Below are 24236 nucleotides of genomic sequence, written 5' to 3'. Positions count from 1 at the left end.
TCATTCAGTATTGTTGTAATTGTCATTATTACAAATAAATAAAGAATGAAAGAAAAAAGTTTTAAAAAAATAAATAAAAAATAAATGTAAAAAAAGTTCAATAAAAAAATTAACTAAAAAATATAAAAATTTAATAAATACAAAAAATTAAATCGGCCGATTAAATCGGTACCGGCGGTTTTGGTCATCCAATAATCGGTATCGGCGTTGAAAAATCATAATCGGTCGACCTCTAGTTGAGACCCCGATTAAGTTCCTAAAAAAAATATTATAATTGTCACGCCCTGATCTGTTTCACCCGTCTCGTTATTGACTCCACCCCCACCCCCCTTGTTTTCTCCTGTGTATTTATCCCTGTGTGTTTCCTGTCTCTCTGGGCCAGTTTGTCTTGTATGTTTTCAAGTCTACCAGCGTTTTCCCTTGCTCCTGCTTTCTATTTGTCTTTGCTAGTCCTCCCGGTTTTGGCCCTTGCATGTTTTCTGGACTCTGTGCCCACCGGCCTGACCACTCTGCCTGCCCCCGACCCTGAGCCTGCCCGCCGACCTGTACCTCTGTCTGCCTTGACCCTGTTGGAACATTAAATATTGTTACTTCGACAGTCTGCATCTGGGTCTTACTTTGATATCTGATAATAATTGTGTTGGGGGCTCCTAGCAGCCAAGGGCCCTAAGCAACCCCTTATGCTGCTTATGCCTGGAACCGGCACTGTGTGTGTGGATATCAATGTGAGTGAACAGAATTAGTAGTATTATGGCCTAGTTAGGTCTAGCAATCCCCATCTTTAATTCATAACCAGCTGACGCTCTGACACTCTCCTCGCATGCACACACTACGGCCCATTCACACTAACTACATTTATCTGGTTGTAGCATGGAGGGTAACTCACCAATGCCCAATACAGCTCACAACAAATAATGAATTGAAAAAAAGGACAAATGATGGTATCTGTCAAAAAGTCATATTGAGAGAACTAAGCATAAAACATTGTGTCACTATAGCCTTTAGAGTCTACCGAAAATGTTATAGACAACAATAAACAGTCTAGGCATCTATAAAATGTCTAATAGTGTCTGTAGGGAGATGGCAGGCTGTGGGTCTATGGAGGATTTTTTTTACAAAGCTACGCTCTAGACAGAGAGGAGGATGCCCAGGGAGAATGTGAGGAAACCACAGTACAGAAAAGCACTGAACCACAACAGAGTTGCCAAACTGTAATGCACAGAAATACAGGAAGGAAACCTCCAAGAAACAAGGTGTAACTCAGGAACCTTTACAGCACTAGCTCACCCACGCATGATGGCCCTCTGGTTACTATAGCAACGCAGAAACATAATACACACGGACGCACATGCGTGTAAGTGTCGTGCGCACACACATAGCATACATATGTGCACGCACACACACAACATTATCTAATCTATCTGAACTTTAACATAAGAGGGAGGGAGGCCCGTTTGAAATAGCGGATAGCCTATAAATAGCAGATTGCTTCAGTTAAATGTTATTAGATAGTTGGAGACTGTTTGGAAAAGTCCTAGTTACAGTGGCTCTGCTGGTTGACTGTGTGTGTGTGTGTGTGTGTGTGTGTGTGTGTGCTGTGCATTTATTGTGCTTAAATTTCCAATTACTTGAGAAAAGCACATCAAAGAAGGACTGATGATTGTCTATGCCCCTCAGAGGCCGATTTTGCAATACCACAAGTACAATAATCATCTGAATTTTTCATCTGGGATGACCGTTACAGCTGTGTGTATTTTTGTGCAAAGCTCTGAAAGATTGAGCATTTCCCTCCAAGGAAATCTGACAGCAAATAAAACGAATCCAGCATCAAGAACAAAAGAGTGTCATGGGATCATATCCCCCTCATCTCTCTGCAACCCTGAAGAGATGGTTATCTACTGAAGAGATGGTTATTCTCCAGATAGAGAAGCACACAACAGATCAGTGGAATCAACTCAGATCTGAAATGAGTATGTAAGGGAAATAACAACAATGTGAAGGGGTTTTGCCATGCTTTTGTCTGTGTGGTAGACAATCCTTCAGAAGAGGGTGTAGCCAAACATGGCTGCCCTCTGGTTTGGTTTGTCTTTTCTCTTTCCCATTAACACATTAACCAAAGAGACCTTCATCTAAAAAGGACAGAGAGGAAGGAGCAACTTGTTATTCTGGTCGTGTTTCTGGGCGGAGTTTTGGTTTGCCAAATTGTAGCTGTTTTCGCATGGCCAAGCGTAGACCATGTGACCAACTCTACACACACAATCTTCCCGCTCCACACTGTAAAACCATGATCCCAGACATGCACACTGGGAATGCCTTTGGTCTTTAATTACAGCTACTATCATTCACAACATAACTTGTAAAGGCACTGAATCGCTTTACTCATAAGTGAGTGGTTTCATGACAAAAATACAGTAGGTCTACATCTTCTATCGTCTACCACCTCCCAGTGCTACACTGCCAATCTTACTTCTCCTCAAAAATAAACTCAGGATCTGAACTTCATTCATCCATTCCCCCCCCCCTCCTCTCTGTAGTTGCCATGACACCCACAGCAGGCATAATAACATCCCCCAGCGGGTCTTCCATTCCATTTCACACCATCATGTCACCACTTCACGTTTCCTCCCGAGTTCATTTAAGGTCAGTAAATCAATACTGTGCCAGTGCCTGTCCTATTCTAAACAGAGGAAAGCTCACCGTGTTGCTTTCTCAGTCTCTGTGTGTCTCTGTCCCTGTCTGTGTGTTTGAGTGGTGGTGCTGGGGATAGAGACAGACAGCTAATTGTGTGGACAGAAACAATGGTGTGAAGAGGAGATATCTTCCCCAAGTCTTTAATGTGCCTCGACACCCAGCAGTACCAGACAGACACCTCAGCAGTCAACTATTGCTCTGAGGACATTGTTATGCAGCAGTGACTTTCAACATATCTAGATTCATATGAATCAACTTATCTTAGGCAATACATGTATGTCAGTCTCCATGTGTGTCCTTACCGTTGCTGGCTGTGTTGACATAGTAGTGCCGCCCTTGTGGTGACATGTAGCACTTCCAGTGTTGAGGAAGAGGCTCTCCGAGGTCCTCAACAGGCAGTGAGGTCATAGACGCAGTTTTCTGTCAAAACAGATAAATAAAGGCGTATACGCTGAATAATGAACATAAGGGCTTTCAGCATTCACATGAGAGTGCTTACCGTGTCTTTTGTTTCTAGCTCATTTCACAATTAGCCACCATTTGAGGGGTATATTGCAACACAAAAAACAAGAAAACAACTAGAGCCAGTCTGCTATTGGCCAGGCATGATAGAACTGATTGAAAGTGCCTGCACACACATACGCACACCAACACACTACGCTGACTAACACAGGTGAGTGTGTAGCCAACTCTGGCCAGCTGCTATTGATTAACAACATGAAAACAACATAGTTAAGTACAAGGCCAAGGCCATTGTAACACATTATTGGATGTTATTGTGGTGGTTGGGAAAACCGGATGAAATTCCATAACAATTACTCTCTGTTATTGTAGTGTGTGCCAACTCGCTCCAGCGTCTATAAGAGATTCGTTTTAGTGGGTGTAATAGTAATCCAGAGATTGGAGTGATTCAGGAGAGTTCTAAGTGCAGGTTAAGGTCTTATAACCATTACATGGCTGCATGTCTACAGCGGGACAAAGGGAGAGCTAGGCTTAAGACATCTTATTAGTTAATGAGAACCTTGGATTACTTTTAGGTGAGGGGCAATTTCACGGTACACTCAAAAAGATGCTGGGTTAAAAATAACACACTTTGGGTTATTTGGTAACCCAGCGCTGGGTAAATATTTGAAAGAACACACGCTGGGTTATTTTGACTCGGCCGGTTGGGTTGTGTGAATAACCCAACATGTTGGGTTATTTTGATTACCCAAACATGGGTTAATTTAACCATCAGTTGGGTTTTTAATTCACTTTCATGCTGGGTTGACCTAGCAGCTGGGTCTCTTAATATAATCCACAGGTTATTTTCAGGAGGCATGGTCTATTAGGGGCGTGACTTTCATATAGTTATATATTAGGCCACCCGTGAGAGTAAATGTCATTCCTGTTCATTATGTTAAGTTTGTACACTGCACATTTCAATTTTGCGTGAATATTTTTGTATAACATTAATATTTACATATTGTAATAAAGTGGTAACTATCCAGACAGTAGAATATGCATGGGGAACTCATACACTTGTATAAGCCTCATTAAAACTACAAACATGTCAGTGTTGAACCACAATGTGATAACAATACAACAGAACAGATTAACTGGAATGACATTTACTCTCATGGGCCACTCTGGATCATAACTCCTAGCTAGCTGCTAGCTAACCAGCTGCAAACGAGGGGCTACTGTTAGCTAACGCCTCTGTCCCGAAGCAAGTGCCAGCTTGCCTCGAGCGAGGCCCATATACCAACTAATTCTAGGGCTAAAATTACCTCCTTTGCCAATTGGCCTGGACCCTTTATTGTCGACACGGAGCCCCACCGATCCATCACGACTGGACTGCCGACGTGATCGCCCGATGTGGTCTCAACAGGCTATTCTGTTACGATATCGCCGCAGAACCATCTACTAGTCCCGGCCCATTAGCTTTTTCTGAATGCTGTGTCCCCTGCTCGCCCAGTGTAGTCGTGAATACCGTACAGCACCCTGTCTCACCTATTGCTACTCTTTTGACCCTATGATCACTCGGCTACACAGCTGATGCTGTTTCAATATCACGGTACCTCATTTTGTTAACCTGTCGGCCCCAGCCTCGAACTCAGGTCTTGTATGTATTTAACTGACCCGCTCTGCCCTATCTTTGCCATTTACCCATTGTTGTCTTAGCTCTCCTGATCAACACCTGTGATTGCTTTATGCCTCTCTCTAATGTCAATATGCCTAGTCTACTGATGTCTTGGCTAGTTTCTATTGCTTTATTTCACTGTAGAGCCCTCAGTCCCGCTCAAATTGTCTTAGATAGCTCTTTCGTCCCACCCCATACATATGTGGAGACCGCACCTAACAGTATGTTAATTGATAACTCCAGAGACGAAACCTCTCTCATCATCATGCAACGCATAGGTTTACCTCCACTGTACTCACATCCTACCATACCCTTGTCTGTACATTATGCCTTGAACCTACTCTATGACACCCAGAAATCTGCTCCTTTTATTCTCTGTCCTCAACGCACTAGACGACCAGTTCTTATAGCCTTTAGCCGTACCCGTATCCTACTCCTCCTCTGTTCTTCTGGTGATGTCGAGGTTAACCCAGGCCCTGTAGCCCCCAGCTCCACTCCTATTCCCCAGGCGCTATCATTTGTTGACTTCTGTAACCGTAAAAGCCTTGGTTTCATGCATGTTAACATCAGAAGCCTCCTCCCCAAGTATTTTTTTTTCTCACTGCTTTAGCACTCTGCCAACCCTGATGTCCTAGCCATGTCTGAATCCTGGCTTAGGAAGTTTCCATCCCCAACTATAACATTTTCTGCCAAGATAGAACTGCCAAAGGGGGTGGAGTTGCAATCTACTACAGAGACAGCCTGCAGAGTTCTGTCATGCTATCCAGGTCTGTGCCAAAACAGTTCGAGCTTCTACTTTTCAAAATCCACCTTTCCAGAAATAAGTCTCTCACTGTTGCCGCTTGTTACAGACACCCCTCAGCCCCCAGCTGCGCCCTGGACACCATATGTGAATTAATTGCCCCCCATTTATCTCCACCTACAAGCTAGATGCCCTCAATCTCACCCAAATTATTATGGAACCTACCAGGTACAACCCCAAATCCGTAAACTCAGGCACCCTCATAGATATCATCCTGACCAACCTGCCCTCTAAATACACCTCTGCTGTCTTCAACCAGGATTTCCGCGATCACTGCCTCATTGCCTGCATCCGTAATGGGTCTGCGGTCAAATGACCACACCTCATCACAGTCAAACGCTCCCTAAAACAATTCCGTGAGCTGGCCTTTCTAATCAACCTGGCCCGGGTATCCTGGAAAGATATTGACCTTATCCCGTCAGTAGAGGATGCCTGGTTATTCTTTACAAGTCACCATCTTAAATAAGCATGCCCCATTCAAAAAAATGTAGAACCAAGGAAAGATATAGCCCTTGGTTCACTCCAGACCTGACTGCCCTTGACCAGCACAAAAACATCCTGTGGCGTACTGCATTAGCATCGAATAGCCCCTGCAATATGTAACTTTTCAGGGAAGTTAGGAACCAATATACAAAAGGCAGTTAGGAAAGGAAAGGAAAGCAAAGGCTAGCTTTTTCAAATGGAAATGTGCATCCTGTAGCACAAACTCCAAAAGGTTATTTGAGAATAAGAGCACCTCCTCCCAGCAGCCCATTGCACTGAGGCAGGGAAACACTCACCACCGATAAATCTATGATTATCGAGAATTTCAATAAGCATTTTTCTACGGCTGGCTACCCCTACCCCGGTCACAAGCTCTGTACCCCCCACAGCAACTTTCCCAAGCCTGCCCCATTTCTCCTTCACCCAAATCCAGATAGCTGATGTTCTGAAAGAGTTGCAAAATCTAGACCACTATAAATCAGCTGGGCTAGACAACCCTCTCTTTCTAAAATTATCCGCTGCAATTGTTGCAACCCCTATTACTAGCCTGTTCAATCTCTTTCGCATCGTCTCAGATCCCCAAAGATTGGAAAACTGCCGCGGTCATCCCCCTCTTCAAAGGGGGAGACAGTCTAGACCCAAACTGCTACAGACCTATATCTATCCTACCCTGCCTTTCTAAAGGTCTTCGAAAGCCAAGTTAACAAAACAGATCACCGACCATTTTGAATCCCACTGTACCTTCTCCGCTATGCAATCTGTTTTCCGAGCTGGTAATGGGTGCATCTCAGCCACGCTCAAGGTCCTAAACGATATCATAATCGCCATCGACAAAAGACAATACTGTGCAGCCGTATTCATCGACCTGGCCAAGGCTTTCGACTCTGTCAATCACCGCATTCTTATCGGCAGACTCAACAGCCTTGGTTTCTCAAATGACTGCCTTGCCTGGTTCACCAACTACTTCTCAGACAGAGTTCAGTGTGTCAAATTGGAGGGCCTGTTGTTCGGACCTCTGGCAGTCTATGGGGGTGCCACAGAGTTCAATTCTCGGACCGACTCTTTTCTCTGTATACATCAATGATGTCACTCTTGCGGCTGGTGATTCTCTGATCCACCTCTACGCAGATGTCACCATTCTGTATACTTCTGGCCCTTCTTTGGGCACTGTGTTAACTAACCTCCAGACGAGCTTCAATGCCATAACTCTCCTTCCGTCACCTCCAACTGCTCTTAAATGCAAGTAAAACTAAATGCAAGCTCTTCAACCGATCGCTGCCCACACTTGCCTGCCCGCCTAGCATCACTACTCTGGGCGGTTCTGACTTAGAATATGTGGACAACTACAAATACCTAGGTGTCTGGTTAGACTGTAAACTCTCCTTCCAGACTCATATTAAGCATCTCCAATCCAAAATGAAATCTAGAATCGGCTACCTATTTCGCAACAGAGCATCGTTCACTCATGCTGCCAAACATACCCTCGCAAAACTGACTATCCTGCCGATCCTTGACTTCGGCGATGTCAATTACAAAATAGCCTCCAACACTTTACTCAGCAAATTGGATGCAGTCTATCACAGTGCCATCTGTTTCGTCACCAAAGCCCCATATACCACCCACCACTGCGACCTGTATGCTCTCATTGGCTGGCCCTCGCTTCATATTCGCCGCCAAACACACTGTCTCCAGGTCATCTATAAGTCCTTCCTAGGAAAAGCCCCGCCTTATCTCAGCTCACTGGTCACCATAGCAGCACCCACCCATAGCACGCGCTCCAGCAGGTATATTTCACTGGTCACCCCCAAAGCCTATTCCTGCTTTGGCCGCCTTTCCTTCCAGTTCTCTGCTGCCAATGACTGGAATGAATTGCAAAATCACTGGAAGCTGGAGACTCATATCTCCCTCACTAACTTTAAGCATCAGCTATCAGAGCAGCTTACAGATCATTGCACCTGTACATAGCCCATCTGTAAATAGCCCATCCAACTACCTCATCCCCATATTGTTATTTATTTTATTTATATTTTTTATTTTTTGCTCCTTTGCACCCCAGTATCTCTACTTGCACATTCATCTTCTGCACATCTATCACTCCAGTGTTTATTTGCAAAATTTTTATTATTTCACCACTATGGCCTATTTATTGCCGTACCTCCCTAATCTTACTTCATTTGCACACACTGTATATAGACTTTTCTATTGTGTTATTGACTGTACGTTTGTTTATTCCATGTGTAACTCTGTGTTGTTGTTTGTATCACACTGCTCTGCCTTACCTTGGCCAGGTCACAGTTGTAAATGAGGACTTGTTCTCAAATGGCTTACCTGGTTAAATAAAGGTGAAATAAAATAAATAAAAATGTAAATTGATTTTTATTTGGATTCCATGTAATGGACATACACAAAATATTCCAAATTGGTGAAGTGAAAAAAATAACTGTATTCACCCCCTTTGCTATGGAAGACCCTAAATAAGATCTGGTGCTACCAATTACCTTCAGAAGTCACATAATTAGTTAAATGAAGTCCACCTGTGTGCAATCTAAGTGTCACATGATCTCAGTATATATATATATATATATATATATATATACATACATACATACATACATACATACATACATACACACACACACACACACCTGTTCTGAAAGGCCCCAGAGTATGCAACACCACCAAGCAAGGGGCACCACCAAGCAAGCGGCACCATGAATACCAAGGAGCTCTCCAAACAGGTCAGGGACAAAGTTGTGGAGAAGTACAGATCAGGGTTGGGTTATAAAAAATATCAGAAACTTTAAACATCCCACGGAGCACCATTAAATCCGTTGTTAAAATATGACAAGAATATGGCACCACAACAAACCTGCCAAGAGAGGGCCACCCATCAAAACTCATGGACCAGGCAAGGAGGGCATTAATCAGAGAGGCAACAAAGAGACCAAAGATAACCCTGAAGGAGCTGCAAAGCTCCACAGAGAAGATTGGAGTATCTGTCCATAGTACCTCTAAGCCGTACACTCCACAGAGCTGGGCTTTATGGAAGAGCGGCCAGAAAAAAGCCATTGCTTAAAGAAAAAAAGAAGCAAAAACATTTGGTGTTTGCTAAAAGGCATGTGGGAGACTCCCCAAACATACAGAAGAAGGTACAAATTGAGCTTTTTGGCCATCAAGGAAAACGCTATGTCTGGCGCAAACCCAACACCTCACATCACCCCAAGAACACCATCCCCATGTTTTTCCATCGACAGGGACTGGGAAACTGATCAGAATTGAAGGAATGATGGATGGTGCTAAATACAGGGAAATCCGTTTCAGTCTTCCAGAGATTTGAGACTGGGAAGGAGCTTCACCAATGACCCTAAGCATACTGCTAAAGCAACACTTGAGTGGTTTAAGGGGAAACATTTAAAATGTCTTGGAATGGCCTAGTCAAAGCCCAGACCTCAATCCAATTGAGAATCTGTGGTGACTTAAAGATTTCCGCTGGTGTACTGCACCTATCCAAAAATCCCAGTGGCTAGATTTGCCAAGCTTATAGAAACATATCCCAAGAGACTAATTGCTGCAAAAGTTGTCTCTACAAAGTATTGACTTTGGGGGGGGTGAATAGTTCTGTTTTTTTGTCTTGTTTCTTGTTTGTTTCACAATACAAAATATTTAGCATCTTCAAAGTGGTTGGCATGTTGTGTAAATCAAATGATACCTTGATTTTGGGAAGGGGGGTTGTAACAAAATAGGAAAAATGCAACGGGGGGTGAATACTTTTGCAAGCCACTGTATGCGAGCACACTCGTTTGGTTCGCATAGCTGACTTCAGCTTGCCGCCAGCTGAACTGAAGCACGCTTACGTCTTTACACTAAAAAGGGCATGATCATAATTTACAGTATTATTCCAGCCTCATAGTGTGGAAATATATACAGTGCCTTCAGAAAGTATTCACACCCCTTGACGGTTTCCACATTTTGTTGTGTTACAGCCTAAATTTAAAAGGGATTAAATATCGGGGGGGGTTTGTCACTGGCCTACACACAATACCCCATCATTGTTAGTGCAGCCTAAATAAGTTCAAGAGTACAAATGTACTTAACAAGTCACATAAGTTGCATATACTCACTCTGTGTGCAATAAGTGTTTAACATGATTTCTGAATGACTACCTCATCTCTGTACCCCACACATACAATTATCTGTAAGATCCCTCAGTCGAGCAGTGAATTTCTAACACAGATTCAACCACAATGACCAGGGAGGTTTTCCAGTGCCTCGCAAATAAAGACACCTATTGGTAGATGGGTAAAGAAAGTAGACATTGAATATAATTTTCAGCATGATGAAGTTATTAATTACACTTTGGATGGTGTATCAATACATCCAGTCACTACAATTCTGTTGCCGGAGAAGAAGGAAACCACTAAGTGATTTCACAACGAGGCAATGTCACAATGTTGACTTTAAAATAGTAACAGAGTTTAATAGCTGTGATAGGAGAAAACTGAGGATGGATCAACAACATTGTAGTTACTCCACAATACTAACCTAAATGACAGAGTGAAAAGAAGGAAGCCTGTACAGATTTTTTTTTTTTAATATTACAAAACAGGCAAAGCAATTAACTTTTTGTCCTGAATACAAAGTGTTACGTTTGGGGCACGTATTGGAGCTAAGCACAGGCAGTTCAAGCACTGAGTTACAGTTGACGTAAATATACTTGAAAATCTATGACAGGACCTGAAAATGGTTTTCTAGCAATGATCAACAAAACAATGACAGAACTTGAAGAATTTTGAAAATAATTTAAAAAAAATAATAATACATAAAAATAAAAAAAATGGGCAAATGGTGCTCAATCCAGGTGTGGAAAGCGCTTAGAGACTTACCCAGAAAGACTCACAGCTGAAATCGCTGCCAAAGGTGCTTCTACAAAGTATTGACTCAGGGGTGTAAATACATAAAGTACAAGTCAATAGTTTGGACACACCTACTCATTTGAGGGTTTTTCTTTAATTGTACTATTTTCTACACTATAGAAAAACACTGAAGACATACAAACTATGAAATAACACATGGAATCATGTAGTAACCAAAAAAAGTGTTAAACAAACAAAAATATATTTTATATTTGAGATTCTTCAAAGTAGCCACCCTTCGCCTTGATGACAGCTTTGCACACTCTTGGCATTCTCTCACCAAGCTTCATGAGGTAGTCACCTGGAATGCATTTCAATGAATGTGCCTTGTTAAAAGTTAATTTGTGGAATTTCTTTCCTTCTTAATGCGTTTGAGCCAATCAGTTGTGTTGTGACAAGGTAGGGGTGGTATACAGAAGATAGCCCTATTTGATAAAAGTCCATATTATGGCACGGACAGCTCAAATAAGCAAAGAGAAATGACAGTCCATCATTACTTTAAGACATGAAGTTCAGTCAATTCCGAACATTTCAAGAACTTTGAAAGTTTCTTCAAGTGCTGTCGCAAAAACCAAGCATTATGAAGAAACTGAATCTCATAAGGACCGCCACAGGAATGGAAGACCAAGAATTACCTCTGCTGCAGAGGATAAGTTCATTCGAGTTACCGGCCTCAGAAATTGCAGCCCTAATAAATGCTTCAGAGTTCAAGTAACAGACACCACAACATCAACTGTTCAGATGAGACTGCGCGATTCAGGACTTCATGGCCGAATTGCTGCAAAGAAACCACTACTAAAGGACACCAATAATAAGAAGAGACTTCCTTGGGCCAAGAAACACGAGCAATGGACATTATACTGGTGGAAATCTGCCCTTTGGTCAGATGAGTCCAAATTTGAGATTTTTGGTTCCAACCGCCATGTCTTTGTGAGATGCAGAGTAGGTGAACGGATGATCTCCGCATTTGTGGTTTCCACCGTGAAGCATGGAGGAGGAGGTGTGATGGTGATTTACTGGTGACACAGTCTGGGATTTTTTTTAAATTCTAGGCACACTTAACCAGCATGGCTAACACAGCTTTCTGCAGCGACACGCCATCCCATCTGGTTTACGCTTAGTGGGACCCATATTTGTTTTTCAACAGGACAATGACCCAACATACCTCCAGGCTGTTTAAGGGCTATTTGACCAAGAAGGAGAGTGATGGTGCGCTGCATCAGATGACCTGGCCTCCACAACCACCCGACCTCAACCCAATTGAGATGGTTTGGGATGAGTTGGACTGCTGAGTGAAGGAAAGGCAGCCAACAAGTGCTCAGCGTGTGGGAACTCTTTCAAGACTGTTGGAAAAGCATTCCAAGTGAAGCTGGTTGAGAGAATGCCAAGAGTGTGCAAAGCTGTCATCAAGGCAAAGGGTGGCTACTTTGAAGAATCTAAAATGACATACATACATACATACATACATACATACATACATACATACATACATACATACATACATACATACATACATACATACATACATACATATTTTTGGTTACTAAATGATTCCATATGTGTTATGTCATAGTTTTGATGTCTTGACTATTATTATACAATGTAGAACATAGTAAAAATATTGAAAAATCCTTGAATGAGGAGGAGGTGTGTCCAAACCCTTGACTGGTACTGTATGTAAATTAGATATTTCTGTATTTCACTTTCAATAAAACAGAAGAAAAAAAATGAAACATGATTCCACTTTGTCATTATGGGGTAAATGGTTGAGAGCAAAAAAATATTTTATCAATTTTGAATTCAGGCAAGGGGGGTGAATACTTTCTTAAAAGCACTGTTTAAAAACACAAGAAACTCACGTTTTTACTGTTCTGGGCCTTTAAAGTGAAAAAGTCTCAGTGAAACTCTGTTAACGTGGAATTGCCCTGAAGTATTCCAACATCATATAAGCTCATTCACAGACCTCCTACTACGGTTATTCTTAATGACCTTTAAATACATATAATCCCTCTCTTCAGCTAATCATCAAGATCATGCTTAGCTTAGTCTGGTTTATTGGTTGGTGATGGGCTGGAGCAAAAGCCTCCACACCCCTCCTGACCACTAAACTAGAGTCTAGTAACAGGCAATGCAAGCAGCTTGAGTCATACATATTTTACCAGTCATAATTCCATCAACTTGGAATGCTGGAAAGTTGCTATGGAACACATTTTCAGCGCTAACATGCATGCATGGGGTGGCAGCGTAGCCTAGTGGTTAGAGCGTTGGACTAGTAACAGAAAGGTGGCAAGTTCAAATCCCCGAGCTGACAAGGTACAAATCTGGCGTTCTGCTCCTGAACAAGGCAGTGTTCACTGTTCCTAGGCCGTCATTGAAAATAAGAATTTGTTCTTAACTAACTTGCCTAGCTAAATAAAGGTAAAAAAAAATGCATCATCATCATTACAATCAGGCACAACCTGTACACAATTGTTTCTGATTTAATAGTCAACTAGTCATTTTAATCTATGAAAGGGATATGAGTCAGCATTCTAGAATGTTAAAATGATCTGGGAGGAATAGGGTCTAACATGCATGAATCACCAATATTACACAAAATGTCTCTGAGAATCAAAAAACAAATAACACATCAGCACATTCCCTCACTAATGCTGGGAATAAGAATCCATGCTGCTTAGTCTTCAATGATGACATCACCAACTTGGAGGAGCCATTTATATAATTGAAGGCAGAAACTGTCCCTCAAGACAGATTGTTCCTTTTCTGTCCCTCTCAGAATTAACTCATTTCATTCAGCACTTTCCAGGAAAAGAGAGGAGAAGAGAAGAGAAGATGAGAGGTTTGCTGCTGGTCCCACAAGGATGGAGAATATGAAGCAGAGTCAACCCTGGGTGACTTATACAGAGCATGACAGCATTGCACTTCCTTTGATGGTCACTGTGTTATATATGTCCACATCCACCCTTCAGAAATGTATTTACTTAACTAACCTTGGATATTCCTCTATTTATTAAGAAATGGAGGCGTATAATATTTCGAAACAGAAAAATAAATAAATGGGATGGATGAATGAGTGTAAGTGAGCATGCTGTCCTGATGGGGGTAGTGGTCAGAATGATGTCATAAAAGAGCAACCAAGATGCACAAACAAAAGGAGTAAACCAAAAGCAGCAGTTTCAGTGTTTTGTGTTTCTACACCCGAACAACAAGGGTCAAATCACCATTGTTTTCTCCTGGCATGAAAACAAATTAAAAGAGAGGTACAGTAAGGGATCATGTTGAGTGAAAGTGACCGTCACCGAAAGCAAATTTCCTGTAGAAACCCGAGACACCAACTGAGTGTCTGTTCACTTCCTCTTAAAGTCTGCCTCCTTGTCTGCTTCCATACGTCTGAAACACGCACGCACGCGCACACACACACAGTCCACTGACATGGTGAAACCCCACATTAGCTGGGGAATGTGTAACACAATGTTGGGTCGCGTCTTGGTCTTATCAGTAAGGTGACACCATGGTTTTTCTCCTGCTCTGCAGATAACACCGGGGAAGACAGATGGGAGTGGGCTGTACTCAGTCAGGAGAAAAGAGGACATCATTGGTTCACCCCATTGACATGGTCTGTTTTCTAGACGGCAATATCTCATTGACTGTCTTTGAACACGGTCACTGAGTGAATTTGTCTTCGAACTGTCAGTCGGTAAATCACCGTTCAAAGAGTATATGGGCTCTGTGAACTGGGCTCAACCATTTTAATAATGACAAACGTGTTGGACCTCAACGTAAAATCTCTAACCCCGCTTCACAACATTGGGAGAGGACACATCTTTAATGAACTTTTCATATGAACCATGCATTGATATCAATGGGGAGTTAGGATTCAGGCCACAATTAGGCACATAGGGATGCAGTGAGTGAGGGAACGAGCACCGCGCACCTACGTGTGCTGGGAACTAGGAACTTTGACAGCACATGGAGCCAGCTTGTCCCGGCATACGCAACATTAAATAATGCACGATGCCAGATGGTTAACCTCGACAACCCCAGACTGCCTGTGGCTCTGCATTCACAGGATGCCAGAACAGCCCCTGGCTAAGAACATATGGTTTCAGCTATGGCTGTCTGGAGAGCAACAACAACAACAATCATGGTTGTCACTGTGAATGGCTGGCTGTCTGTGTTCTGTAGAGCCACAACAATCATGGCCGCCATCATGTTTCGAACACAGTATCTATTCCATTCTGATTTTCTTTGACACGTCGCTTATTCCATAAACCTAAAACCTAGTACAGTCCCCCAAGTCATAAAGAGAGTTACCGTAAGCTCAAGCTGAGGATCATTTCAACACAAGCCAACGCCATTGATTCATTTTTACTGAAATAACCAAATCAAGTCACCCGACCTTAGTTAATAATGACTAGCCCCAGTAGGGCTACGAGTAAACAAACATGCTTATTATAAAGAACAGAGTGGTCCATGGTATGTACGGCATGACAGACACATCCCTGTGATGGTTTACTGCCACGTTTCCCACACCCCAAAAACACAAACAGCATCTCTTACTATGGAAAAACTAAACAGCTCATAGCTTTCCATTTCAGTGCCACTGGCTCCCCGCCTGGAAAACCAGGAATCATTTGTCAAATTCCCTTCGGAAAAAATGGCTGTAAATACCCTGGGCCTGTGGAGGAGGTCGGTGAGAGTACGAAGAGGCATTCAACTATGCCGTTACCCTTTCACCTGAGTTGTAATAGGCTAGCTAAGACCTGAGGAAGAGAGAGAGAAAGTGCTATGTTGAGAACAAACATTAAAAAGGATAGTTCACTCCACAGCAGTCAAAGTGGGTCAGAAGTTTTAAGCTTGCTGAAAGTGGTTGAGCTTCCAACAGGGAATATGAACTCTTGGATCCATCTAATTCAATTATACATTTAGGATGGACACAGAGACATTTGATATACAGCTTTTAAAGTTTTGTATAAATAAATATCTCGACTGGACCTCTGCGTAAAATAAATCACTATTTGTTAACCATGTTTTTGTTAAAAGTAACATCAAGAAGAGAGAAAACTGGGTTATGGAAGTACTAAGGCTAATTCCCTAGCCTCACCAGAAATAGTGTAAACATTAGATTGGGTTTCAGACCACCCAATAGCAATTATTTTTATATTATATCAATGTCTTCAAGACAAATGAATAGAATTTAAAGATGCAAAACTTCTGGCTTGATGAATTGAAAAGATTCTAATATTGAAGCTGAAGGAAAAAATGTATTCAAAAATTAATTGCAGCAAGTCATTAAAATCTCATTTAGAACGAGACCAACAATTGTGGGCTTCTGTCTTAGAATTAGATTTTTTATGAGTTTCTCTTCAACTTCCATCTGGGTTTTGACATCCGTTTAATCGTGTTTGACAACATAAGTAGGTGATTCACTGAGTAGATACTGAACGGTCAGCAGGTTTGTGAAATGGAGGTCGCCCACTCATGGACTGAGAGGAGAAATATGCAGCCTCAGTATTAGTGGTCTTCCAGAGTTTTAACAGAGGATTACCAGTCAGGTCCTTGTCCAAAGCTTAGCTGCCCTTACTCATGCCTGAATTACTCAGACTCCTGACATGCGGTGGTGTGAGCTCAGTGTGTGTGTGTGTACCACAGGAGGTTGGTGGAACCTTAATTGGGGAGGACGGGCTCATGGTAATGGCTGGAGCGGAATCGGTGGAATGGTATCAAATACGTCAGACACATGGTTTCCACGTGTCTGATGCCATTCAGATCGTTCCAGCCATTATTATGAGCCGTCCTCCCCTCAGCAGCCTCCACCCTTGCGTGCCTGTGTGTATGTATGTGTTATGTGTGTGTGTGTGTGTGTGTGTGTGTGTGTGTTTTCAGCCTGTCCTCCAGTGACCTCTAGTCAAACATCTGGATGTAGGAAGATGGGGGTATGAGGGTCAGGGTCTGTATGTGAAACAAGCAGGTTCTGTTCTAGTTGAGCCAGGGATGGAAGTGTCCTGTACGCGACCAGGTATAAGACAACACGCCAGAACAGAGGTGGAACAGTATCATGAACCAAGGACAACAAGCCATTACAGAGAACATAAAGGAAGATCCCAGTACACCAGGGCCAACCAACTGTAACATTTCTTTCAACTGTGGTTTAAATAAGTACATGTTGCTCAGTATACAGAAACATTGAGGTCGCAAACAACGCTGGCGATGACTCTTGACAATGAGAAATGTTTGGAGTTTTCCAATACTCCCAAATGTTGTACATCCTCAAAGCATCCGAAGGAGCCTTGGGCTGTACAGAGATACGATGTGAACACAAGCCACAAGCCAAACAATGTGCATATATTTACATGCCAGCATATAGCCACAAACAGGGGCTGGCACACACACACACACACACACACAATCAGAGCAGAGGGTACCTCCTAGTCATGAGGGATGGCAAAAATAGTAGCAAGGTACACACCGTCTCTGTTTACTTTGCCTCTCCATCTCTCCCTCTCTTCCACTGTGATCTCTCCATCCCACCCTATCCTGTCCAGTCAGCAGATGCAGTGTCAGAGGAACAGAGGTGTGACTGATGGTGGAAATGTCTGTTTCCTATTATTCACTCATAAATACCTTTACTGTACTCTTATCAGCACCATCATATTTATATACCCAGAGTCACTTGCCTTCATAGGTCACTACCAGTAATTACAATGATGAAGGACTGGTGAATGTTGATGTGTACTTTCAGACCATGCTAAAGCTATACTAAAAGCCAATAGGAAATATGGATGCTGTCAGGGTACATTTCCCCCTCAAATGTAGATAAAAGGCTCTGGTACACACACATGGTTATGACTCAGCAAATATGAGCTCTTCACAATCTATCGTCATCCGTTCAACAATGGCTCCCAATGGAGAGTGGAGCAGCCAGCTAACGGCTGTTGCCCAAGACTTCGGGAGGCTGCGAAGGAGAAGAGGAGAGAGTTCTCAACCCTGTGAGATCACTCAGCCAGTGACGGGCGGCTAGGGGGCCCAGGCCTCTCTCTCAGGGTGTGAGGAATACAGTCAGAGAGAAACATCTCTCACACGCACACAGTCACACACGCTCACTTAGTCATTACTACCGTAAGACTCTGTCTAGCAGATGCAAGTGTACAGTGGAAAGACTAACTGAAATGAGAGCGGGAGGTGAGACGGAGAGCGAGAGAGAGCTCTGCTTTGGGCTGTAGAGTATGGGGCAGTAGGAGACGTCTTTATTTGGAAGAGGTTGTTTTGGTTTAGGGCTATTGTGAGAGCCTGAAGCCACATTCCCAGATGCGCACACACACACACACACACACACACACACACACACACAGAAAATAGACACACATTCAGTCACAATGAGAGAGAAACACAGGCTATGAGACATAAGGAAGCAGACAATGGCAGACAGTGTGTGGTGAGTGCTAGGGTGCTCCCTACGTGCAACAAAGCCCGTTTTGTGCTTCCTCTGCCCATACCAGTTTATGTGGATTGCACAAGACCTGTACCATGCCTTGTAAGTCCCTCTATCCCTCCTCCGGTCTCCTTCTCTGGCCTTACAAATTTAACTGATAACACTGCAGAAGTGACATGAGACAATTGAGTTAGTGCAGCATGTGGAATGTCTCTACTGACTGCTAAGGTCATGCTGTACAGTGGAAGATCATATCTTGTATTCACTCATTTAACAAAGCAAACAAAGAAATACAGACACAATCATTCTACTTGAATAGTATCCCAGGTAGGAGATATCAAACTGCATGCAACTACACAGTACCTACACCCTAGTAACTAATTTCCTTTATAAAACAAGGAAAATCCTCATCTGCAGCTACCGTGTACAGCTGAGTAAACAAACAGTCTGATTGTTATTCAAAGTAGTCAGAGTAACTACGGTATGATACTGAATAAATACAGATTATATGCAATTTAGTGGAAAGTGTTTACCACGGGTATGATGTCAGCATTGGGAGTGGTGGTTAGAGAGTTGTAGAGTTTTCCCATGTTCCTGGCAGGGAAACACCTGGCGGTGTGGTGTGTAGGGGGGCAGTAGGTCTCAGCAGCTCCCTGACCCTCACATTCCTCTACAGGGGGATTATGCCAGCCTAAATGACTATGTACCTACCCCCTGTGTGAGGAGCCCAGAGTCCTAACACTACACTAGCCCAGTTACAACCACAGATACAGTTTCAGAACACAGCTGACTAACCCACTGAGGGAAGGCTTTAAAAGACTAATGAGAGGGGGTTTTATTTTTCATATTTAACTAGGCAAGTCAGTTAAGAACAAATTCTTATTACAATGACGGCCTAGCGGAGAACAGTGGATTAAATGCCGTGTTCAGAACGACAGATTATGTCTTACCTTGTCAGCACGGGGATTCGATCCAGCAACTTTTCTGTTACTGGCCCAACCCTCTATCCACTAGGCTACCTGCCGTAAGTTCCCTTATGGAAAAAACATGAATTCCACATGCGGTTCCAAAAACACACAGGTTTTCAGTTGAATAAGATCAGATCAGTTGGCTAATTCAGTATATTGCCTGGTTTCATTTACTCATTTGAAAGTGTAACATTAAAACACGACTCTTTGAAAACATATGCCATATGGAGATAAATAATATCGCTTACAAAAATAAAATGAAACGTGTTTTTGGAACACTTCACATGCGATCAAGTTATCACATGTTGCATTACTTGTTGTCACATGTTATGACATTAACTTCACATAAGATCCCATGCCTAATTTCAACAGTAGAAAAAGGTCTGCCTCATACTGCTGTTAGTAGATGTGAAAACCTCAACAAGTAAAATGATTCAGTCATTGTTTGAGAGTCAAGGTGAACTCTCTACCCTAGTCTCTACAGATGGTCCCTCTTAGGCCCATCTGCAGCGTTAGGGTTACACATCCATCCACTACCCACATTAATATTTCAGGAGCAACGGGGGCGTCCTGATTAGTTATGGGAGTGGTGCCCCAGTAAACGCTGACCCTGCCCAGCTGTCATCTAGACTAGAACTGTGGTCTCCATGCCCACACAGCACAGAATATAGCAGGCCTCACCATGCCAGCTCCCTCAGTCACGCCAGTGCTGATAATCACACTAGACTGTCTTTGGGTTGGAGATTAGAGCGAGAATGTGTGTGAGAGAGAGTGGGCTACTGAGGAGAGATGAATGCAGGATGCCATTCCATAGCAACTATTGGAATAATCAAATAATGATAACATAGCATGGACACCACAAAACCCAGTAAGTTACACTATAACCTATAGTCTAATCTGTTTTGATTGGAACAGACGCTAGCTAAAATACATGTAAAGGAAATTAGCAAAAAATAAATTTATAGTAAGCTGTGAGCTACTTCAAGATGATTAGGCAAAGGAAAGTGACATCACACCAAAGTGCTAATTAGTTTAGCGTGGAGACTAAATTGTTTTCTGGTAATAGTCGGTCATTGCCAACTCACCAACGTGGTAAACAGCTGTATATGTAGCTTACTATTATACACCAAAATGTTAATGACTCATTCTTCGAACCAATCAAATTCTTTGTCCCCCGGAGAGCCATTTCCATTGGGTGAAATATGTCATCAATGGTGTGTCTAATTGGTCCATTCATCTAGATTCTACAGCTTTCATTTACTTTATCCTTTTTCCCCTCATCTCTTCCTCATTAAGCTCCACCTCAATTAGTTTGGCACTAATCAGCAATGACTTGACTTGATGACTCAATGGCATGATCCATGATTCACCGTGCCCTGTTCCACTTCTGATCATCAGTTAGGTTGTCATGACCACCAGAGTCATACCGGTACAGTTGAAGTCGGAAGTTTACATACACTTAGGTTGGAGTCGTTAAAACTTGCTTTTCAACCACTCCAAAAATATCTTGTTAAACTATAGTTTTGGCAAGTCGGTTAGGACATCTACTTTCTGCATGACACAAGTCATTTTTCCAACAATTGTTTACAGACAGATTATTTCACTGTATCACAATTCTAGTGGGTCAGAAGTTTACATACACTAAGTTGACTGTGCCTTTAAACAACTTGGAAAATTCCAGAAAAGGATGTCATGGCTTTAGAAGCTTCTGATAAGCTAATTAACATAATTTGAGTTCATTGGAGTTGTACCTATATGGATGTATTTCAAGGCCTACCTTCAAACTCAGTGCTTCTTTGCTTGACATCATGGGAAATATCAAAAGAAATCAGCCAAAATTGGAGACCTCCACAAGTCTGGTTCATCCTTGGGAGCAATTTCCAAACGCCTGAAGGTACCACGTTCATCTGTACAAACAATAGTACGCAAGTATAAACACCATGGGACCACACAGCCATCATATCGCTCAGGAAGGAGATGCGTTCTGTCTCCTAGAGATTAACATACTTGTGCGAAAAGTGCAAATCAATCCCAGAACAACAGCAAAGGACCTTGTGTAGATGCTGGAGGAAACAGGTACAAAAGTATCTATATCCACAGTAAAACGAGTCCTATATTGACATAACCTGAAAGGCCGCTCTGCAAGGAAGAAGCCACTGCTCCAAAACCGCCATAAAAAAGCCAGACTACAGTTTGCAAATGCACATGGGAAAAAATATTGTACTTTTTGGAGAAATGTCCTCTGGTCTGATGAAACAAAAATAGAACTCTTTGGCCATAATGACCATCGTTATGTTTGGAGGGAAAAGGGGGAGGCTTGCAAGCCGAAGAACACCATCCCAACCGTGAAGCACGGAGGTGGCAGCATCATGTTGTGGGGGTGCTTTGCAGCAGGAGGGCCTGGTACACTTTAACAAAATAGATGGCATCATGAGAGAGGAAAATTAGGTGGATATATTGAAACAACATCTCAAGAAATAAGTCAGGAAGTTAAAGCTTGGTCGCAAATGGGTTTTCCAAATGGACAATGACCCCAAGCATACTTCCAGAGTTGTGGCAAAATGGCTTAAGGACAACAAAGTCAAGTTATTGGAGTGGCCATCACAAAGCCCTGACCTCAATCCCATAGAAAATTTGTGGGCAGAACTGAAAAAGCATGTGAGAGCAAGGAGGCCTACAAACCTGACTCAGTTACACCAGCTCTGTCAGGAGGAATGGGACAAAATTCACCCAACTTATTGTGGGAAGCTTGTGGAAGGCTACCCAAAACGTTTGACCCAAATTAAACAATTTAACGGCAATGCTACCAAATACTAATTGAGTGTATGTAAACTTCTGACCCACTAGGAATGTGATGAAAGAAATTAAAGCTGAATATATCATTCTCTACTATTATTCTGACATTTCACATTCTTAAAATAAAGTGGTAATCCTAACTGACCTAAGACAGGGAATTTTTACTCGGTTTGAATGTCAGGAATTGTGAAGAACGGAGTTTAAATGTATTTGGCTAAGGTGCATGTAAACTTCCGACTTCAACTGTATATAAAACCATATAGACAACGGGTAGACTCATACTGATATAGAAAAATACCAATTTCAGCACTTTACTGATGTTAGGGGTGGAACCCCTCTTTAACCACCCTGTCCTAAACATCTGATAACATCATAAATTACATTACCTCTTTCTCTTGGTCATTCAGTGAGCTTGGAAAATACACAAAAGAAGGACAGGAAACAGTTCCTCAATAAAACACAGCTGTCATCCCTCACCCAGTGATCACTGCTATAGTAACAGGAAATGTATAGCTCATTATCACCATCCCCTTTAATGTACTCCTCATCTGAAAGTAGCCAGCAGCGCCCAATTATATTACACATTCTCCAGCTTCCATATCAATAACACAAAGATAAAGTCTACAAGTTAAAGTTATTCAAAAAATAAAAGTTATGAACATCTCATCATAAATTATGAACTGAATGCCTTCTGTGTTGTATTTGTTTGTTAAAATGAAGGCAGTATCTATCTATCTATACAAGGAGGTTCCCGGGGACTGTGCGGATTTGAGGGTCTGTCAAGGCGAGCACAGGCCTGATGACAGGTTCTGTTGAACGACTCATCAAATTTTGAAGAAGAAGAAAAAAAGAAGAATAGACTGTTTGGAGAACAAAGCCTTGTCTGCTGAAGATGACAATGGAGCGTGTCTCAGACAGAGATCAAAGCACCACACTGTAAACGACGCCAGCGGTGAAAACACACATTCCCCTGACTCTGTCGTTGAAAACACCTCGGTCTGAATTGATGACATATAGGACTGTTTCTAGGTGTGTTTCCCTCTTGTTTGAATTCATGTAGAACAGATGGACGAGATCAAAAGGAATTCCCTGAAAATGCCTGGCTAGTTTCATTGGTTGACTAGAATAAGGAAGTTTCTATTGTGGTTCTTTCATTCAGATCTATACGCAAGAGCCAAGTCAGCATTAGTAGCAATCATTTGGTAACTCATTCGGAAGAACTTCCTGTTTCTACACACTTCTATGTCAGTGTTTCAAATGAAATGCTTTTATGCTATTCAGAGACATCGCTGAATACTTACTGCTGATGGTAACTACTCACGCACAGTCATATAGACTACCAGTTCCTTTACAGTAATGCTCTGAACAAATAGAGGTTGTTTTTAATGATCCAGTCCCTGCATTAATAGAGGTGAAATGTATGTGATTTTACATGTGAATAGAGTTTCCTTCTCATCCAGTTCTCAGTGAGGTGGTGGAACGGGTAGAGGGGTTGATGGTGCAACACACATCCTAAACCTGAGCCAATGTAACTAACTACTCAAGTAGTTTCCTTCAATGCAGCCTCCACCTGTTACACACCCAGTATCAGGTCATGTCAGAGCTGCTTCCCACTCATCCTTATCTGGAAAAATAGAGATGTACACTACTGTACCAAGTACCAGATTCCTCCCTGTACGTACATCTATCAAGAGATCTGACCCTTTATGATAAAAGGTGGACGTTCACATGCTCTGGAACTACAGGGTCACTGGTGATTTGGCAGTTCCCCTTCAAGCGCTACACAACCACATCAAGCTGGTATGTTGAATGACCGATTGAGGTGTGTTGAGGACCAGCTGCCTCGGCCAGCCCACGTCCTACAGAGCTACTCCCATCTCATTTCTGATCCAGTGATTTACTGTGTCCGCGAGTGTGAACATTGGGCTAGTGTCCATTTCCTTTTGCCAATTGTTGATAAAAACAAGTAATTAGCTGTGTTTTCTTGTCACTCTTGGCTAAAACCTGATTCAAGACAGTCCTTTGCTAA

At 42.4% G+C, this 24236-nt stretch overlaps 1 protein-coding gene across 1 annotated transcript in view; it reads right to left on the bottom strand.

Annotated features, from left to right (window-relative positions):
* The window catches only part of gas7b (growth arrest-specific 7b), a 54376-nt gene that overhangs the window by 29381 nt on the left and 759 nt on the right, over nucleotides 1-24236 (bottom strand). The window contains exon 2 of the mRNA XM_029764767.1: nucleotides 2994-3111. Coding sequence (XP_029620627.1) covers nucleotides 2994-3111 — 118 coding nt within the window. The remainder of the gene's footprint in view (nucleotides 1-2993; nucleotides 3112-24236) is intronic.

This window comes from Salmo trutta, chromosome 10, assembly GCF_901001165.1.
Source record: "Salmo trutta chromosome 10, fSalTru1.1, whole genome shotgun sequence".
NCBI lineage: Eukaryota > Metazoa > Chordata > Actinopteri > Salmoniformes > Salmonidae > Salmo > Salmo trutta.
Note: the sequence above shows the minus strand (reverse complement) of the source record. Positions and strands in the feature narration are given on the sequence as shown.